The sequence below is a fragment of the Micropterus salmoides genome, unplaced genomic scaffold (assembly GCF_014851395.1).
Source record: "Micropterus salmoides isolate LMB-PRFRI ecotype aquatic unplaced genomic scaffold, ASM1485139v1 Ms_hic_scaffold_125, whole genome shotgun sequence".
NCBI lineage: Eukaryota > Metazoa > Chordata > Actinopteri > Centrarchiformes > Centrarchidae > Micropterus > Micropterus salmoides.
Genome location: NW_024040319.1, coordinates 5130 through 25031, shown reverse-complemented (window position 1 = coordinate 25031; position 19902 = coordinate 5130). Strand labels below are relative to the sequence as shown.

At 39.8% G+C, this 19902-nt stretch overlaps 1 protein-coding gene across 1 annotated transcript; it reads left to right on the top strand.

Moving 5' to 3' along the window:
* Nucleotides 1-303: 303 nt before the first annotated feature.
* LOC119900110 (P protein-like) lies at nucleotides 304-19589 on the top strand (the record flags this gene model as incomplete). Its single annotated transcript, XM_038714869.1, has 12 exons — nucleotides 304-474; nucleotides 1691-1756; nucleotides 2694-2750; nucleotides 3942-4066; nucleotides 4570-4708; nucleotides 8782-8914; nucleotides 10773-10920; nucleotides 11358-11415; nucleotides 11565-11673; nucleotides 17886-18013; nucleotides 18627-18686; nucleotides 19485-19589. Coding segments are annotated over exons 1-12 (1176 nt in total), but the record flags the coding sequence as incomplete, so codon positions are not given.
* Between the last annotated feature and the right edge of the window lie 313 nt (nucleotides 19590-19902).

Genomic DNA, 19902 nt, shown 5'->3' with positions numbered 1-19902 from the left:
GCAGTATGGCCTTTAATAACAGATACAAAAAGTTAAAAAGAAAACAACACCACACCATGAGTAAGATAAAAACTTAACATAACATAATAAATGAATGATGATTGAATTAAAACGATTTGCAGCAGTGACTATATAGTTATTCCACCCATGTGACTTAACCTAAGGTAATTAAAGTATTTGACTTGAATTCCAGATTTGTTATGCATGTAAATGGAGAATAATTGACTTAATGTGCCTGTTTGAGTTGGGTTGTTCAGTTTTTGTAAGAGTGTAGCTCTGTGAAGGAGAGTGAGAGAGAGAGAAAGATAGTGGTTTAATCTTTATCTAAATGTTGATATTTTAATATTGTAACCTTCCGAGCCATTCAATTTATTGTTTCTGGTGAATCTTTTGAATTTTCAGATTGTGCACCGCACTCTGGCAGCCATGCTGGGATCGTTGGCAGCCTTAGCTGCCCTGGCTGTCATTGGTGATGTGAGTCTCTTTTACTCTTCTGTTTTAATGAGTGATGGCTAGAACTGCTTAGCTATTCAAACACTATACTTTTGTCAAAATTTGAGTTGCCAATCTGCCAGAAATTTCAGGGAACAATAAGGACAGCTTGAAATTAGACAGAAAGTTGTTAGCTTAAAATAGTTGCAAGTTAGCTAGCAACCCTAGCTGAATTGATAGCAAGTCGTTGTAAACAGATAGAGTTGGTAAACAGAGCTGGGTTAATTACTTCTTCCTGGTAGAGTTTCCCACTCAAAGGATTCAAAATGGCTGCCATGTCAATTAGGCCAGTTTCATTTTTGTACCAGAAGAATTTATAGTTTGAGATGTTCTTGTATTCACATACATACAGAAGTCATTAAAAAATAAAAGCCAAGATTTTAATTATAGATTGTCTGTATAGAAGCTGATAGTTGGGGATGGAACAGTGGCTGAGACACATGCCTTTGGTGTGAGAGACCCAGGTTCAATTCCCCACTGTGACACATCCACCAACATGTCCCTGAGCAAGACACTTAACCCTTAGTTGCTCCAGAGGTGGGCGACCTCTGACATGTATAGCAAATGTAAGTTGCTTTGGATAAAAGCATCACCTAAATGAATTAATGTAATGTAGTTCTTTGTGTTGAAACAGCACTCAGAATCTATTGCAGCAAAAAGAAGGGTGTGCAATGAATGCAGGAAGGGTATCTAGTTCCTAGATTTTAAGGGTCAGTAAAGTATCACAAGTTGGAAAATAGTTTTCAAAGTTCCAACTTATGTAGGGAATGCACAGGTGTAATTAATAACATTAATTACGGGTTCCGGTTTGAGAGTATTGACCCTGTGGGCTCACTTGGGCAATTCAGTGGAACAGAGCCATCGTTAGTGTTACACGTTCCACCTGTGCTTCTCCTGCTATAACAAGTCAAAATGTCGTCTGTGGAAAAAGACCTATAGCACCCAAAGGCAGAATCTGGGCCAGGAGGAGTTATAGCAGTGCCAAAACACAACAAAGTTACAGTTACAACAAATAAATGTGTTAAACTTGCCAGGAAGTTTAGCCCTGTACTGGAAATAGCAGTTTGCCACATTAACTAGGGATTCATTAATCTGACATGAAGTTTTTGACTTTTACCTTTTTGCTTTTTCTCCACAGATCTGATAATTGTTAATAAATCTCTGTCACATCTAATTATTTTCTTTGTCTCTCCCACAGCGGCCCAGTCTGGTTACTGTGGTAGAGTGGATCGACTATGAGACGCTGGCTCTCCTGTTTGGCATGGTTAGACCAATAAATCAAATTAATGATTAAATTAATTAAACTCTTGTGGACAGTCTGGTTTGTGAGAAGTATTATTTTATTTCATATCACCATCTTCACTTCCCTTTATGCACGTTCTATCAGTCTTCGATCAGTCTATCAACTACTGACAGTGAAATCTGTTTATGTGGAGGCAAGTGAAATTGACAATATAAAAACTTGTCTCCATGGAAACAAACATTTCCTGTCAAGTGTCAAGAAGAGGATGTCTGAAGAGTTTCTATGAAGGCTTAAAAGGCTGTATTTCAGTTAAACCATTCTTTTCAGACACATTATAACTTCATAGCTGATCACATCTATAACAAAATATTATAGTAATCATTATTCACATTAAAGATAATTCTGCCAGATCAGTGATATGTAAATTTCTAAATTTCATATTGATGCATGACCACAGATGGTAGCTTCCTTTGGACAACTTCCACTGTCAACAGCTGCCACTGAAATGTTCATCTTACTCTGTGAAATACAGCAGAGGTGCTTTCTGAAAATATTCCAAACCTACAGTAAAGGCAACACATTTCAAAGACACCGTGTATTTATATGTGCTACAACAAACTCCATACAAAGCAATTATGTTAAACTATTTGTGTATAATATATATTCAGGTAAATATCACTCAATAACAGTTTGGAGCTATCACCACTTTTTTTGGACCATGTTCTTGGCCTTTGCACTCATTTTGCTGTGGTACCTTGACGGGTATGACGATAAAGTATCAGTGAAAAGAATGCTGGAATCCTGAAAGTTGAGCACATTGGTTATGTCTGTTTTACCGACTGCCATCTCTTACGTGAGCACCGACTTGTCGTCTGTGGTGACTATTTTTGAAATATGATCTTGTTACATAATAGTAAAAGATTTTTGTTTTTTAACAAAAATTTCATCTTTCTTCCAGATGGTACTGGTGGCCATATTTTCAGAGACTGGCTTCTTTGATTATTGTGCTGTGAAGGTGAGCAGGCTGTGCGATGGGTCCTAGTACCAACACAGAAAATAACCAAATCAATACAATCAGTAGAGAAAGTCTGACGTTTTGAACATGAGGGGATACTTTTTGCATGACCTTTGACCATGTGGGATATTGAGTGACGAGTCTATGAAAATAGCTGCCCACTGGTATTTTAGAGTTGTCTCAAAGGCGACAAGCTTTGAGCTATTTCTGAAATTAGCACTAATACATGACAAGCCTGTAGTTGTTATGCTATGACATGACCAATATTTGGGAAGACCTTTGTAATCTAAGATGACCTAACAAGTTTGATGCCTATCTTTACATCCTGACTTTAAAGTACAGCACTGTAACAGGCTGACAAGAATGACATTTGTTTTATGGGAAGGTTCAGAAAACTAGGTCAGCACTGTCTATTAAAATGAGCCGAGTTTGTTTAATAGTTTGTTTTCTCCGACTGCAATTGCTCTCGTTGCGGACTTCAGTACTGCAAAGTTAATTTAGCTTTAACACAATAACTTTAGCTTAAGCCTTGCTGTACTATTGTGTTACGTGTGTCCTACGAATAATGAAGGGATCCACATTCTCAAATAAGTCTGTTACTCTACAGTAGGAGATGAGACCTTCATCAAGGTCAACAGCCCTGGCATGCTCAGTTTTAATCCTGGATATTCGGTGTAGATGGCGAAGGAGGGCAAATGCCTTTGTCCTTTAGGTACAGTAGCACTCAGACAAGGAGAATAAATCGAGGGATCTTGCAGGTACATGGATTTAAGTGTGAGTTGGACAAGGGCAGGCACTCCAAATTAAAATACCTTCCCTGAGAACAGCTTGGCAGCTCTGATGTACTATTACATCCAAAAGGTGGTCATCCTGAGCCGCTCCCATGGGGCTAATACTTGCATATTAGCATCAAAGACTGAGTGTGAATCTGTGCGTAGTTCAATATGACATGGCTATTTTTGGAATCTGAATACACTGCCCTTTCTAGTGCTACTACTCATAATGGTAATTTAAGCATTAAAGTGCTTATTTATGATATATGACTATGACATTTTTGATGCTTTGAAAGGCTGAAACACATTTCAGAAGTGTCAGAACCCGTCCTCAGCAACACCACTCAATGATTACTTTGACTCGATTTTACTCATTACCATTAACATTCCCTCATTGTCCTCTTACTTCTCTCTGTAGGCTTACCAGTTAGCCAGAGGAAGAGTGTGGCCAATGATCTTCATCCTCTGTCTCATCGCTGCCATTCTCTCTGCTTTTCTGGACAATGTGACCACTATGATGCTTTTCACCCCTGTCACCATAAGGTAGAGTCTAACTGTAGCATTGTCGGTTTTTGTACAGATTAAACAAACCACATATAATTAACACAAAATTTAATTAGTAAGTGTTTGAGGAGCCAGTATGCAGACTTTGTTAACTTTGGACAGAGCCAGGCTAGCCGTGTATCAAGGTTATAGAAGAAGTTAATTAAATTTTTTTAGCTTTTTGCCTTTAAGTTAATGTAGCTAATCAGTGATGCATAGGTAGTAACCATACAATAATTCTAGTAAAAAATTGCTTTTGCTGCTAAAAAATGAGAATATACTGGAAATGATATTTTACTTGCCTGAACTTAGACACCCAATAAACATAACACAGATTTGGGCCAAACTGTGCTCTAATTTGTAACGAGGCCAGCGGGTGTATATCCTGTACAGCCTCGATGTGAAGGACTGATGTCTTTTTATATTCCTGCATTTATTTCTCCCACAAGCCGTCAAATCTAATCGGGGCTAAAGGGCTTTTCTGTCTCTATCTGATTTTACAGGTTGTGTGAGGTGCTTAATCTAGACCCCAGACATGTCCTGATTGCAGAAGTAATCTTCACCAACATTGGAGGGGCTGCCACAGCTGTCGGAGATCCACCCAATGTGATTATAGTATCAAATCAGGACCTGCGCAAAGAAGTAGGCACTTTCACAGCTCTCTGCCTAAACTAAAGCACTGATGTACTGTACCAGATCCGCTCGGTGTAATCTGACACATGAACCAGACACTTAGTAAAGCAAACACAATGCTCCTCATGACTTGTGAGCAACAGCTATTAATACGATGATGAGAAAATTGCTGTTTAAGCTGTACAGATGGTGTTGTACTGACAGGTGAATGACAAATCACCTGAAATGGATTCACGTCTCTTCTAGTCCTTTATTTATCTTTTTGTATTGGCAATCAACTATTCCAGAGGGCGGTTGTTTTTGAATTGAGGCAGCAATATAAATGCTCCGTATAGCGCCTTTCTAGTCTTTTAGACCACTCAAAGTGCTTTTACACTACATCTACACACTGAGCCTAAGTGCTCAAACAGAAACTTACGTTCACACACGTGTGGAACAGCCACCAGGAAAAAAATGAATTATTAAGACTTTTTCTTATAGGTTATTTGTATTGATGAAGTTACTGTGTTTATATTGATTCATTGCCCTCTAGGCGGTGAAGGATTTTGTGAGTCTTTTTGCGCAAAAATGACTAAAAGCTACTTTAGCATTCAAGCACACAAAACCAACAGTTCCTCTACAACAGGCTCAGCACAACATGGTAGTCTGAAACTGCCAAGTTTCATTATGAAATCTAAGACTGTTGCCACCTTTACTTTGTTCAAATCTGCTGTTAATTAAATTAATCAAATATCACTGTTGTCAGGTGATATCTCTTCAATGACAAAGAAAACATATTGTAAATTTTTACAGTTTGCTTTGAAAAAGTTTCATAAATTCAATGGTGACATTTAAGTTGGTCCTTGATGATGTACTAAATATCATTATCTCTTTCTGGAGGTTGTGTTAATATAATACTGAGGTTTTCTATCTTCGTTGAGGTTGTTTTCCTTATATTAAAACATTAGTGTGGATAAGGATAGTAACATTGGGTACCCAATACATGTATTAAAAATACTTTTTATATATAGAGTGCTTTTCAAGATACTCAAAGACACTGTCGTTAAATAAAAGATCCTAGAGGAATGTGTGTTGCAAAGTCATGCAATTACTGTATCACCTTAAGGTGAGATTTTACGAGCAGGTGTGATGCTGCAGGCAGTTTTCTAAAGCCTTCATATTCCTCTTATAAGCTCTGACATTCAATACCTAATAAAGACTTTACAGTGCATACACACATTTATAGTGTACATACAGACAAGTATTTTATGGGTAAGCACTGCGTGAATGTAATCATCTGTGTTTGCTGGGTTGTGCATATGTTATCTCTGTTTAGCACAATCTCTTAATGTATTTATACAGTCGTGAGCTGTGACCCTGTTCAACCTTTATTTATGTTGATGTTGAGGTGATGAATGGAGATGTAGTGGCAGTGAAACCAATTTATATTTTTGTTGCTGCCATCATAAATCATAGGAATTAAAAATGTCAAACCAGTTGAGAAAGAGAAAGAGGTATCTGCCTAATGCTGTCGCATTAGCAGTCTTCCTATAGCCAAACATTTATAAGATTTGACTTTAAATACCTCCTTGTGCAAACCTTTTTTAGCATAAATATAACTATACTATACTACAGTATACTATACTACAGTATACTATACTTGCTCGCCTGCACCATTGCAGCAGCTTATGTCGGTCTGGTCTGGTCTTCTATGAGTGGCATGCTACTGTAGGTCACACTGGAGACCCTTTCTTTGGTATTAGTGTCTGATTAAACTTGTGAAGGAGACAGCATCACTCCTGATGCAAGGATGTGTGAAACCATGTAACTGAACGCCTGGCTCGTTTCCTGTGGTGTACATCGCACTTGGTTGAGACCTTGGTGGCAATCCATGCCATACATCATCAATTTGCATCGCTGTAGCACATCATACCTGCATTTAAATATTAGTTTAGCTGACTTTGACCCTGGGACTAGAATGAAATTGACTTCACTGCCCACTTTACATTGTTATTCTCTCTCACCCCATGATATTTTGGAAAACTATTTAGAGGCAAGTTGTCCTCTATTGTACAGATTGTGACAAAAGTGATGTCAGTTAACAGCAGTAATAAGATATCGCTGAGTTAATCAGGGCAGCCTGTCACTGTCTGAAAAGGGCAATGACTTGTGGGCTCTTCTCATAACCTTCAGTCTTCTTATGCTCAGAGGGCCATAGTGCTACATCACTAGAAGACATGACATTTTCCCAGCTGCTTGATGTGGCATCTGTTCGCTGCGCGTGACATTTTCGCCTTTGCGGGTGCAGGCAGTATATTTGGTCTCCTCCGGTGTACAGTAGCTCCTACAACACCAGGCTCCCGCGGCCTGCTGTCCGTTTTGTCTTGGCTCAGTTTCCCAGGTGACCCAGTCACCAGTCATGTCTGGCCTCTGATAAGGACAGCTTGTGTGTGCATGCATGGTTTGCTTGCCTGTTTGTTTGTTTGCATGCTTGCTTGTTTTTGTCAAGGGGATTTTCATGAGAATTCCAGAGATAGAACGAACGGCACAGCTGTGAAGTGTGTGTTTAGGCGATTCTGTCCCTCATCAGAGTGTCCTTGTATTTGATTTGTTCCAGAGCAAGTAGCATGGCGCATACAAAATGTCTACCTCCTTTTTGGTATAATTTTATTGAGGGACACTGGTGACTCTCCTTTGCCAAATGGATCTCCTCCAACCAGTTAGAGGTGTCGTTGACACTGGCTCTGAAATATGGACACACCAGCGTCACAGTTTATGGCTGCAAACAGAGATACATTACAGCAGCAAACACAGACAAAACATAGATTCTGCTCTCTTGCGTGCTATAGAATAATTGGAACGATTGGAAAAATGTTACTAGGATTTAGTGGACTGAGATACAGAAACATGATATTGCATTTCTTTGTTTTTTAGTTTTGGTTTCTAGTTTCTAGGAAGAGTTTTCTTTTACACCAGGCTTGCATGAGCAGCTATCCCCAACCCACAAGCCTGCCCTGAGATTGAGAGACTGAGAGAGCACGTCTCTTTGGAGGCGTGAATAAAAGAGTAGTCAGAGTTGTGCCGTATGAGTAACGCAATGAGGTGACATGGTGATGAAATAAGATTGTGACATCAAGGGAACATTTGCATCCAGTCTGCTGCACAATTGATGAGGAGTTTAACTTACTGCTGCACACCTGCCACGACATTCTTCATACTCAAACTTGATTTGATGCTTGATAGCTGATATTTCAGATCTTTCAGGTTGTAGAGAATAACTTTGTCTTTGTCATGTCCTGGTTTATCCTGCTGTATGTTTCATGTATCACCCCTCCTCTCCTCCTCTTTTTAGCCTTTGTTGAAACTTCAAATTGCAAATCCTGTAGAGGTCACTATTAACCAGTTTTATCACTATTCTTCAGACTGTGCAAGGATAAGGACTAAGACAGGATACATCTTAAAGGCTTTATTTACAGGCATCATCATTTAGAAATTACATGCTATATAGATGATGTCATACAAGGACACATTACCAAGGATGTATCTGATAAAATGGTATTCTTTGGAAAAGATTAGCTCTCAATTTTGAGGACAACTTCAGCCGGGGGGCTGCTATTTCTTACTCATGCAGGAAGTAAGATGTGCTCCATGCCAAACTAGAGCTTGGTGAACATGGAAAAACCTTGAGGATGCAATTATCACCGCACATTTGTGTGCAATAATCAAATTCTTTGCTTTTTTATGTCGTTCCTGCAGGCTGCTCTCAAATCTAAACTTTTATTGCTTATAATGTCACTTAATATAATGCCACTGTGTACATCTTAGCAGCTCTATTCTTTGCCAAAAATACAGAACTATAAAATCTAACAACAACAGATTAGTGGTTACACCTGCACCTGCTCACATCCTATCCCAGAGTTCTTCTTTGTCTCAGACAACGAACAGCCGAATGATGCTTTCTCAGAGGACCACATGACTTGTCTCACTGTGTCAGTATCATGCTGCATGCTGTTCTTTTTTTCTCATCAAAACTGATGTCTAGGCAACAATGCTAATATGAAATGAAATTGTTGTCTAACACATTCTGTTTCTTTGTCTTACAGGGGATTGATTTTGCCAGTTTCACAGGCTACATGTTCCTTGGAATATGCCTCGTCCTTTTCACCTCCTTTCCGTTCCTGCGGATGCTCTACTGGAACAAAAAACTCTATAACAAAGAGTCGATTGAAATAGTTGGTGAGTGCTGATATTTCTTCAAGCTCACATGGCTTCTGTTAAAAAAACACGTCTTTGGCCAAATCATTTTCTTTATATGTGATGATTTATTTTGAAAGGATGAATAGTGGCGTTCGGCAGGGGAGTTACGATGCTGTCATGGGACTGACATGTAAATTGTAGGATTGCTCTGGATGTGGCACAATCTAAAATCAAGTATGACAGCTTTTAATTATTATTATTATGAAGTGTATTAACTCGCTAAGAACATCAGTGCACATGCTCGCTACAGCGACTCACCTTCTTAGGTGATGTAGTGACCTCATAGAAACTTAATTAACTCATTATGGCCCCAGCCTTCTAACTCCCACACATGATGCATAGTGCCCTCTGAACTGAAGACTTCCCACAATACTGCATTCACATTGTCCTCATCAGATCACCCCGTTATCTCAGATTAAACATTTCTGGTTCATGGCGTGCTCGTTAATAAAATGGTAGCCGCGGTCATGATGTAATAGTTTATAAGTAGGTTTCCAGCTGCTTTTAGGATTTTTAAGCCCAATTTAGGTCTCAGTAAATGTGGCTAAAATTTTGTTTTATTATTAAAGTGCACATACTGCTAAATTCATCGTTTACTTTCACCTTTAGCCTCTTTAAGCACCTCAGCTCCATCAAGAGCCTGATGACTCACCCATCTCAGAATAACCCCTTGTTACTCTGATATTCAGTTGTTATCTTTGACTAGTTGGCTGTAAAAAAAAACATGCTTCACTTGTCCAGAGAGCAGCACAGGACTACCCTCTTGGTTCCAGTGTCTTTTTTTAATTGTGCTATTGTAGAAAATATTCAGCTAATCTGGTACAGCACAGTTCTTGTATCTCTTTAATTACCCATTAACATAATTATTTGGCTATCTCTCAAAACCTTACATTGTCCAGAGGTAGAGTACGATCATTTAATAAGAATGAAAACCACAGGGTGTGTTTAGTTTGCATAGTAACTGTGCCCTTCATCCTAGAATCTATTTGCTGCTACTGTAGATCGTTGCATACGAGACCCCTGGGATGTAGATAATGGACAAACTAATATAACAGGGATAGTTGTTCTTCCAGAAACAAAGTCACCCCTTATCAGTACTACAGTACAATAATACAGTGGCCCCCCTCTGAGAAAACCTCAGCAGGAGCTCATTAAAAAAGAGACCACCAAGCCTCCCAGACGTCGCCAGACAACTCCCATTTAAGGAGTAAGGAAGACCGACTGGTAGGAGCTATATTGTCACACGGTGCCCCAGGAAGGTTGAAGGAAGACACTGATGATCGCTGTGGTGACCAGTCAATGCAGGCCTGATAGCTCATCTGTAAATCCCACCCTGTGGAGTTTTCCGCTTCTCCCGCCAACCTGGCCTATCTAGGAGAGCATGCGGCTAAATCAGCTCAAAGCCCCCGCCACGACTGGTAATTGTGTGGATTCGCTTACAGGAATGTTTTTTTTCCTGTGCCAGTTAGATCCTATTAAGGTCACCTAGCAACCTTCCTGAAAAAGGATGGCACCTACTGATATCTACACAGGCGTCCGGCTCCCTCAAGCTGTATCTCTGCCTCAACATTGGCTTTTTCCTGAGCTGGTCAATGTGCCCATCGCCTGCTTGCATTTGTCCCTCTATAGGGGCTCACAGCATATTGACTGAAAACATCTTTATATCCTCTCAGTCAGCCTCAGCTCCAGGAGCTATTACCAACCAAATCCCCCACTATGAACATGCTACATACTGTTACTAAGCTTCTCCATTGTAATGACTGTGTGAGTCTATGTGTTGAAAATGCACTAAATACAGGTGGCTTTCTCCCCTGCTCTATTTGTCCTGTTCATCCAGAACTCAAGCACGAGATCCTGGTTTGGAGGCAGACAGCTCAGCGCATTAACCCCGCTAGCCGAGAGGAGACAGCTGTGAAATGCCTCCTGATGCAAAAAGTCCTCAACCTGGAAAGTCTGCTCCGCAAGATGATGAAAACCTTCCATAGGTAAAAAAACAACAACAAAACACTGAAAAACAGAATATATTTTTCATTGTTAAGAATGTTTTTATCACCTCTCACAGAAACACATTTTCTGTATAACTACACATTATAAAGACATTATTGGTGCATACTGTGTGAATGCGGAAAAACATTGTAATTATATGTAGTCTTTTTGTTTCGTAAAAAAAATAATAGTAATCGAGGATGGAAGACCACAAGGAAGTCCAAGAATAGTTTATTTGTCCCCCCAGATGTAGCAATTATACCAAAAATAGAATTTCATACCCAATATGTATTCATAAACAGCAATTAGAGGCACCACTTTTCATGATCTAATTTATATTTTAAAACTCTTAAGAGAGTAATTAGTCCATACTTTTTTTGTTTATTGACACTAACATGGAATGAATATGAGATTAAAATGTTCCTGTTTCTGACAGCCAAATTTCTCAAGAGGATAAGAACTGGGAGCAAAACATTCAAGAATTACAAAAGAAGGTAGGCTTTCATACTTCACCTCAGAGAGATTCCTCACACACTGTGACCGTGGCGCATTGATGTTATCTCAATAATGAAGTTTTTTGAAACTTCGCTTGAGACAAATGCTGTCAGTGGTATCATAAAAGAATACATTTTCTCCTCCACAGCACAGAATAACTGACAAGGTCCTCTTAGTGAAGTGTGTGTCCGTCCTTGGTGTGGTGATCTTCATGTTTTTTCTCAACTCCTTCGTTCCCAGCATTCATCTTGATCTCGGTAAGCGTAGCACTTTCTCATTATTGTACTCTTTTTACAGGCCCCGCTGGGTGGTTATAGGTTCTGTCATGTAATTATGAATGCAGCTTCCTCTGCCCTTGCATTTGAAATGAGCCTAAATAATGGGTTGACTAGTAAATGCAACCAACAAATTATATGGATACTGAGCTGCATTTAGAACAGTCACATGATATCTATGCATGTGCTACAATTTCAAAGCTGTGTTGAGGAAAAATTTCCAGTAAAACTACAATATGAGCTTTGATACAATCTTTGAACTGATGTCTCTTTGTGAAGAGTTTCTTGGCAATAATACTGAGTTACACACATAAATTTGTGTACATATAGCTGAGTTGTAAAATCACCAGAATGCAGGCATGTGATTGGCAAAGGGCAAAAAAGCAGGAAAATATACTGAGACCACCCGACACCCTGATTAAACTGGCGGCAGCTCTAACATGGAAGGTAAAGCAGGACCCATGACAATAACTTATTTAATGGATGTGTTGCAGTGGGAATCAAAGACAAGGGTCTAATACACTGCGCCATCGCAACCTCTTTATAATAATTATTATTTTGTATTCATTTTTACCAAACTTCAACAGCTAAATGTGCAACGTGAAACATGAAATAATTGAGTCTATAACTAAATAATGTAACTACTAACTTTCAAATTAGTTCAGTTGAAGTTAATAGATGATTTTTAAAGCAGCAAAGGTTGTTGCCTGTTTAAGACCTGGTGGCCTGACTGTTAAAGAAACACTTATATTCTTCAGGAAACTCAAATAGCTGATCAGTCTCTATCTGTTGGAAACTGTAGGAAAAAGTTTGACATTTCATCTCTGGCAGCAGGCGGGCGTGTGCATGAGACGAGAACAACCGCGACAGTTTAACGGGATCACACCAGTCACACAGAAGCCGTTGCCATGGTTACCTCGCGGAGCGCTTGTTTGCCTGTCTGTTGATGAGGAGCGCAGAGCGACCCGCTGAGCATGAGTGATCAATAGACAACAAAGTCAAAGTAAACATTAGACATAGCCTCTAACAAGCAATAATCAAAACTTTCCCAATTTATCTGATCCTTATTGTCAACTCAGTGTTGGGCAAGTTACTCAGAAATAATATTACCTACTAGTTACTTAGCATAGGCTATAGATCTACTCCTTAAAAAAGTAATATTAGCTACTCTACTTAGGCCCACTACTGGGTGATAGCCTATTATAGCGTGTTGTGTCCAAACAATAATGCTGCGATGATATGTTGAGAAGAAATCCGCTTTTTACTACTAGGCTATTCCTTCTTCTTCCTTTTATATCTATCTTTATATCTATCTTTCTTCATTATATTCACACACACCCCTTATTGCGTTGTCCACAACGCACACAAAATTTAGAACGGTGTCCTCTCACACATCCAACCGCAAGCATCCACACGGGATCAAACTGGTGTACCCTTTAACGCACACACAGACACACGAACTGACCAGCGCCCACAGTTTATGAGAAAACTCACCATATATGCTAGCTTCTGGAGCAGGAGTCAGCACGATGAATTTAGGCACAACACGGTCCCATCTGGGGTGCCATTTCTGTTGTGTCCAAACAATAATGCTGCGATGACGTGTTGAGAAGAAATCAAAGAGTTCAGCATCAATTACAAGCTCTGCAGCAGCTTGGAGAGTGACCCAGCCCGATGGCCACTCTGTCTCTCTGTACATCAAACAAAGCTTATATAGGATATGTTTAGGTACCATAGCAGGGTTTGAGTCTGCAAAATAAAAGGTCAAACCCATAGAAGGGTACAGTACTATTCTGTGGTAACAAAACAAGGGGTTAGAGGTCAAATTCTATAGAAGGGTTCAGTCCCTACATAACCACCAATCACTACTCTCCCCGTAGAAGGTCACTGACCCTCTGTCCTGTTGCTACAGTGCTATTTTGAACTGTTATGAGTCAAATGCACATATATTGGATACCACAAACGCCACTCTCTCCCGATGAGTCCAGGCATCACTGGCAACAGCGGCCGGAGTTTCTCTCTGAGTTTCACGTTGCTGTGTTGCTGTAGCTGATGCTTCAATTAGCCTAAGTATAAATGTAGAACTGTTCGAGGTTGAAAGCTTTTTGCTGGTCAGCACAAAGTTTACAACGTACAACAATGTTCTTTGCATCTTAGACTGTGACACAGTAATGGCAATGATTTTACTTACAGCTGTCGAAAATAGCTCTCTCTTCCTGTTCTTCAGTTGTCCTTTAGCTTCTTGGCTAACAGCTGACTTTAACAACATAAAGTCTGGTGCTGCTGAGCTGCAGCGCGGTCGCGCATTCACATCAGGGATGGTACGTTCAGTAGCGCACCGTTACTTGGATTAATAACTGTAATAATACAACTGTTTTGTAAATAGTAATCCGTTACATTACTCTTTACTGGGAAAAGTAATTTTGCAGTAGGCCTATTACTGCCCAACACGTTACGTACCACTGATGCGCGAGAGCGCCTGTGGTACACACTGCGCAGGTGTGGAATTGGCAGCTGAGTGTAAACGAACATCCTTGATGCTAAGAAAGGAAGAAAACTTTACACATGTCAACCTAGATCCTTTCCATTTCACTAGGCCAGGTCCAGGTCCTGTACACCCCCCCTCCCCTCTGGCTGACTAATTAACATAACAGTTAGCATTTCCTCAATAAAAAAGCTAAATAAACCCACTATAATATGCTACCTGTGATGGCACCCACCTGTCACTCAGAGCGGCCATGCCCTTAATCATGCATGGCTTTAGCCTTAATATTATTTAAATGGATGAGTTATATAAAAATGCACCCCTCACACAGTTGTCATGAAAGGAGAAACTTTTTTTTGCACCAGGCTGTAAACATGTTTATTTCTGCTGTAAAGTTGGGCATTTTAACATGGAGGTCTATGGGGATCGACTCGCTTTTGGAGTCAGCCTCAAGTGGCCATTTGAGGATCTTCAGTTTTTGGCACTGCGGCGTTGGCTTCATTTTTCTACCCCAGAGATGGCTGCTTGGTTAAACAGTCAATCTATCACGTACACCTGTATGAATATGATTGGATGTTACCAACCCACTGAAGAAAACACAACTTCAGTGTTTTGCCTGGACAAAAGCAAGGCTCGAAATATGCATATTTGGGCATGTTGGTAAATCTGGACATCTGGGTTTGGTTGAGGGTAATATCTTGTCTGTCTGATGCTTCTGCTCTCTGATGTGTGCTCGGCAGATGACCTCAACAGCATCTCATTAATGCAAACACTATCCCTAAATGAAGATGGCTGTCTTCATACACACCCTGTCATCTCTTCCCTCTCTGCTGAGGCCACACAGTCACCAAACATGCTCAGTTAATTACAGCCGCTGCTCAGGTTACCTCTCTGTGACATTTATTAAATGGGAATGACCCCACAGCAGCGTGTTTTCTGTCCCTGTGGAGGGATAGGCGCCTGTCCAAACACGGCTCTCATTAATGCATGCAGGTCACAGTCGGGGTTGACTGCTGCAGAAAGCCCAGTGTATTCATTGGCACGTGTTTTAAAAATTGAGCCTCATTAAAATTTCATTAACTTCACACGCTAAGATTTAAGTCTGATTATTACCTGGTCATTTGATCTCACTAATGTGTCTGTGGGTATGTGAGTTACAGCTCACCTATGCAGAAATCAATCGTACCAGTGTACCAGTAAAACTCAATGATAAATGCTAAGATCAGTGTGTAGTCATTGTCATACTAAAGAAATCATTACACATGAAGACTTTAGAGTTTTAGAGACTTTACTTATTATTATTTCACAGATTGGTCTTTCAGTTGAGACATTTTTAGAAATTCTTATTTTGGTTAAATTCCCACATTAAAATTGCTTTGAATCTTCAGTCAAATCTTGGGCAAGACAAACTACTACCTGAAACATCCCACTTTCTTATCTAACAATATGTTTACGAGCGTACAAGATACCCGAGCCAGAGCATAAATCTCTTTATTTTTTGGCTTTGGCCTTGTGTTCATATGTTGTGGATAACTGCGCTGAGACATTTTTCACAGCACATTTCCTGTCTCAGACACTGTTGTCTTGCCAGTGATAGATGAGTCTATCATAAACTGCTCTGACTTGCCTAAAAACTCTTTTTAATTGGAGAGCTCTTTTGTTGTCTGCTGCTTTCTACTGGCTGTGTTCAGGATGCATCCTCGGGAAATATCAATGTAGTGAATCTAAAGTGTCATATTTTTGCTTGAACAATTCGTAGACCTTTGTAGTGGTTATTGAATTACTTATTCTGAGTACTACTTAAAGTTACATGGAAAGTTAGTTTGTTATTATTCATTGTTTTTGACAAAGGGACAATGGACTTCAGATAAATGATAATGTTGCTCTGTGTTTGCTAAGTGTGTAAATAGGCAACTATTTACTGACGCAATTGCTACAACTTTATAGGGTGATATGTTGATGTGTTCACAGTTTTTGTGCATTAATTCTCCAATTAATGCAGGTTTAAAGAAAAACTTTCTGGCAAATGTTGCTCAAATGTATGTCCTGTATGAAATCAGTGTTGGTTTGAAGAAGACAAGCCTACTTTGGTTAACAACAGTCAGTCCCTCCAGGATTTCGTGGGCCTTTTTTTCTGATTGTTGTGGCCTAAAATGCCTGATTTTGCTGATTTTGTCTGATATATGAACCAACTTACCTTGATTCTTTCGGCGCTTAGCAATTGACCGGGATGCAGCCTGTGTCAATGATTTGTATTGTCGGACATGCATTTCTGTCACTCTCCGCATATATTTTGCAGTGGCAAAGTGTTTGTCAATAGACGATATCCTTTTATGTTCAACCACAATTCTGCACATTTTGCTAAACTGTTCACCCCCTCTTTCGTAAAGAAGACCTGGATACTGTTTTTCTGATCAATGGTCAGACGTTGGTATCACATATATCTGCTGCGACTTGTAAACAAGGAAGCGAGTTTGCTGACGTGTGACAGCGTTTTGCAGGAAAAGGTGATGATAGGTCAAATTTCTGTAAAGGTTGCGGTGATTGGTCAGAATTGCACACTGAATTCACAGGGATTTGTTGAATTTGTGTTAATAGTTGCAATGGTGACATCGCGAAATCCTGGAAGGACTGAATAGTGACCTAGCTACAGTATTAACAAAACAATTCGAACGGATAACTTTTGCAAACAGATTTTCAGTATTAATTAACTATTTTCACTTCAGCAATTGCCCTTTCCTGTTGCTTAGCTGTTCATACTCATTGGCCATGTCTGACAAACTTTGACCCACATTGACCTTAAACCTTTGACTGTCTCACCACCGAGACATTAAAGTTAAATACTGAAGGACCAAATTATTTGTTTGAAACACACATTTCCAAGAGGAACAACAACTCAGCAGGTTCTGAACATGTGAACGTGATGAGAAGCTGCAAAAGCGTCTTAATGTTCTTATCAGTCTCTCTGTCTCCAATCTTCCCTGTCACTCACCTTTTTTTTGTCCTTCCATTGCTCTTCTTTCTTCACTAATTGTCATCAGTTGTGAAATTATTTCCCCAAAGGCCTCGGCCAAGGCAATTACTGGTGCTCACCTGTTTAATCAAATTTTCTCCAAGTGGATGCACACTCTTCCCTCTTTCAAAAACACTCTCTAATTGTAAATATCAGCAGGCTGGTGCTAACTTTTGTCCTCTAGACTAGAATGTGTTAAAATGACACGATTCTAATCCAAAGGGCAAGGCTGTGGTCAAAGTGTGGGCTTGTCAAAGGACCATCATTGGGCATGCGTTGAACACTCCTCATGTTGATTTTGTGGCATTTTCATTTTCACACATACTTTTGTTTTAGATCTTTGTTTATCACTGACTTATATGGGGCAAGATGACAAACAGTGGAAATGTAGACCTGGACATTAAAATGGCAGGGGTAGCATCTAAAACATTTAATAAAGCTTGGAGTTCTTTTTGAGTTGTGATTAAAGACACATTTAAGTGAACAGAGAGCAGATGGAAATCCATTTTGTTTTTGAATTAATTGACACGTTTTAAAAGTATCCTAAGGATCCCCGTGTGTCATGTGTGATATGTTCTCTTGTTAAAAATATGCCACATTGAGCTCTGGGTCTGTTGGACAAAACCGTGAAAGAATTTATATGTATGTGAGAGTGTTTTCAAGCTATAAAGGGAGATGTCTGGTTCTATCTTTCAGGTTGGATTGCTATCCTGGGTGCACTGTGGCTTTTGGTTCTGGCCGACCTCCAGGATTTCGAGATCATCCTGCACCGGGTGGAGTGGGCCACATTGCTGTTCTTTGCTGGCCTCTTCGTTTTGATGGAGGTATGTCACACACAGACTATATTTGTGGCATTGACTGAAAGCCCATTTATAATTTTTTCAAGAGATATTAGACTCCACACAAAATCCACAACAAATGACGCTAAACAACAACTTTTGTTGGGATCCTCCATTTGTCGCATGAAGTAATTATAACAAATAAAAACTGAGCCAGAACTTGGATTAAATGTAGGTTTAGCTGGGATCCCCCTCTGACAAGCATCTTTACAATACACTAAAGGAATAAAGGATCAGTGCTTAGATCTACTGACATTACAAAAGTAGTTATCTGTTTCTTTAACCATCTTCCTCAGAGTGAAAGGATGAAAAGAAAGAGCAAATTAACTGCTTTGTTGTTGCTCTTTTCTAAGTCTTGCATTTAGCATTGCATAGTGTCAGAAAGTAGTCCTCCCCATAAGGAATGGCCACCATTATGTGAATTTTTTTGTTTGTTCTCAGAGTGTCAATAAGGATAACAAGAATAGATTTGTCTCTGTCTACGTAATGGCCGCTAAATAAAGACTAAATTGCTTTTCGGCTCTTGGTTTGATCCCACCTATAACTAATTCTCCTCAGATTTTTTTGTCATATTAATCTTCTCCTCTTCATTTTTCAGGCTTTAGCCCAGCTGCAGCTTATCGACTATGTTGGAGAACAGACAGCGCTGCTTATAAAAGTGAGTTCTTTTCTTCTTCTTTTGATTCTCAACCTTAACAATCATCTCTTAGGGCTCCATGCAATTGGCATAACTGATAATTGGGCACAGGTGATATGATATTGCATTTCATGCATATTGATTTTGTTCGGCACAGCTCTGAATTCAGTTATTTCGTTTACATCTGATTCCTGTCAGCAGCTGAAGGCGTCTGAGGTAATTGTCACCCAGATTCTAGCCTGTGTGCATCATGCAAGCGAGGTGTGTCTTAGCAGAGAATTGCACCAGTAATAGGTATGTCAGCTTGTGTTTAGTCCGGGGGCTTCTGTAAGTCTAATAATCACACATGACAGGTTATGTGCTATTCATGGTTTCTGACCCTCCCTAAACAATGGACAGCATGCTGGGTAGAATTGCATGGCCTTTCTCTGTTGATACAAGTAGGAGACAGGTGAAAGGAGGAGATATTGCCTCCTTTAACCTGGCCATGCGTACCCAAGAGAAGACTGCCAAGAGGGTTCAAACAACATCATGCTTGTCACGTGTGGAGAATTGGCCTTGCTGTGTGTGTGTATGTGTGTGTGTACAGCAGAGCTCAGAGATAAAAGTCTAAAGACACCGCTGCCGCAACCACCTGTGATCGTGTCACACATTCAAACAGCTTCATCCTCTCAGCCTCCGTTCCCAGGTTCAGTGTCAAAGAATGAACATAATTGGTGTGTTTGATTTAAATCAGTGACGGGCTGAGGGGTGGGTGTGTGCATCTGAAGAGCAATGAAAGTAGCAGTTATCCGTCGCTCTTATTATCTCCCCTCTCAGGCGGTGCCAGAAGACCAGCGATTGGCTATAGCCATTATCTTGGTGATGTGGGTCTCAGCTCTGGCCTCTTCTCTCATTGACAACATTCCCTTCACTGCAACCATGGTAAGAGGCTTCAGCATGATGCTTTCATTTCATACTCCAGTGTAGCCTAGTGAAATCACATACACAAATGCAGTCATATTCATACATGAAGTAGTAAGCTAAGGTGACCAGATTTCTGAAATGAAATGCGGGGACATTTTTGGTTTGGTGGTCAGTATGTCATTATAAAATATAATGTTATTGTATATGAAATAAAAAAGGGGGACAATTTTGGTTTTATAATCTGTAAAATATAACACTTCTGAATGAAATCAAGTCATTTTGAAACAGAAACTACATTTTAGTCAATAAGAAGAGGCTGCAATCACTTTCT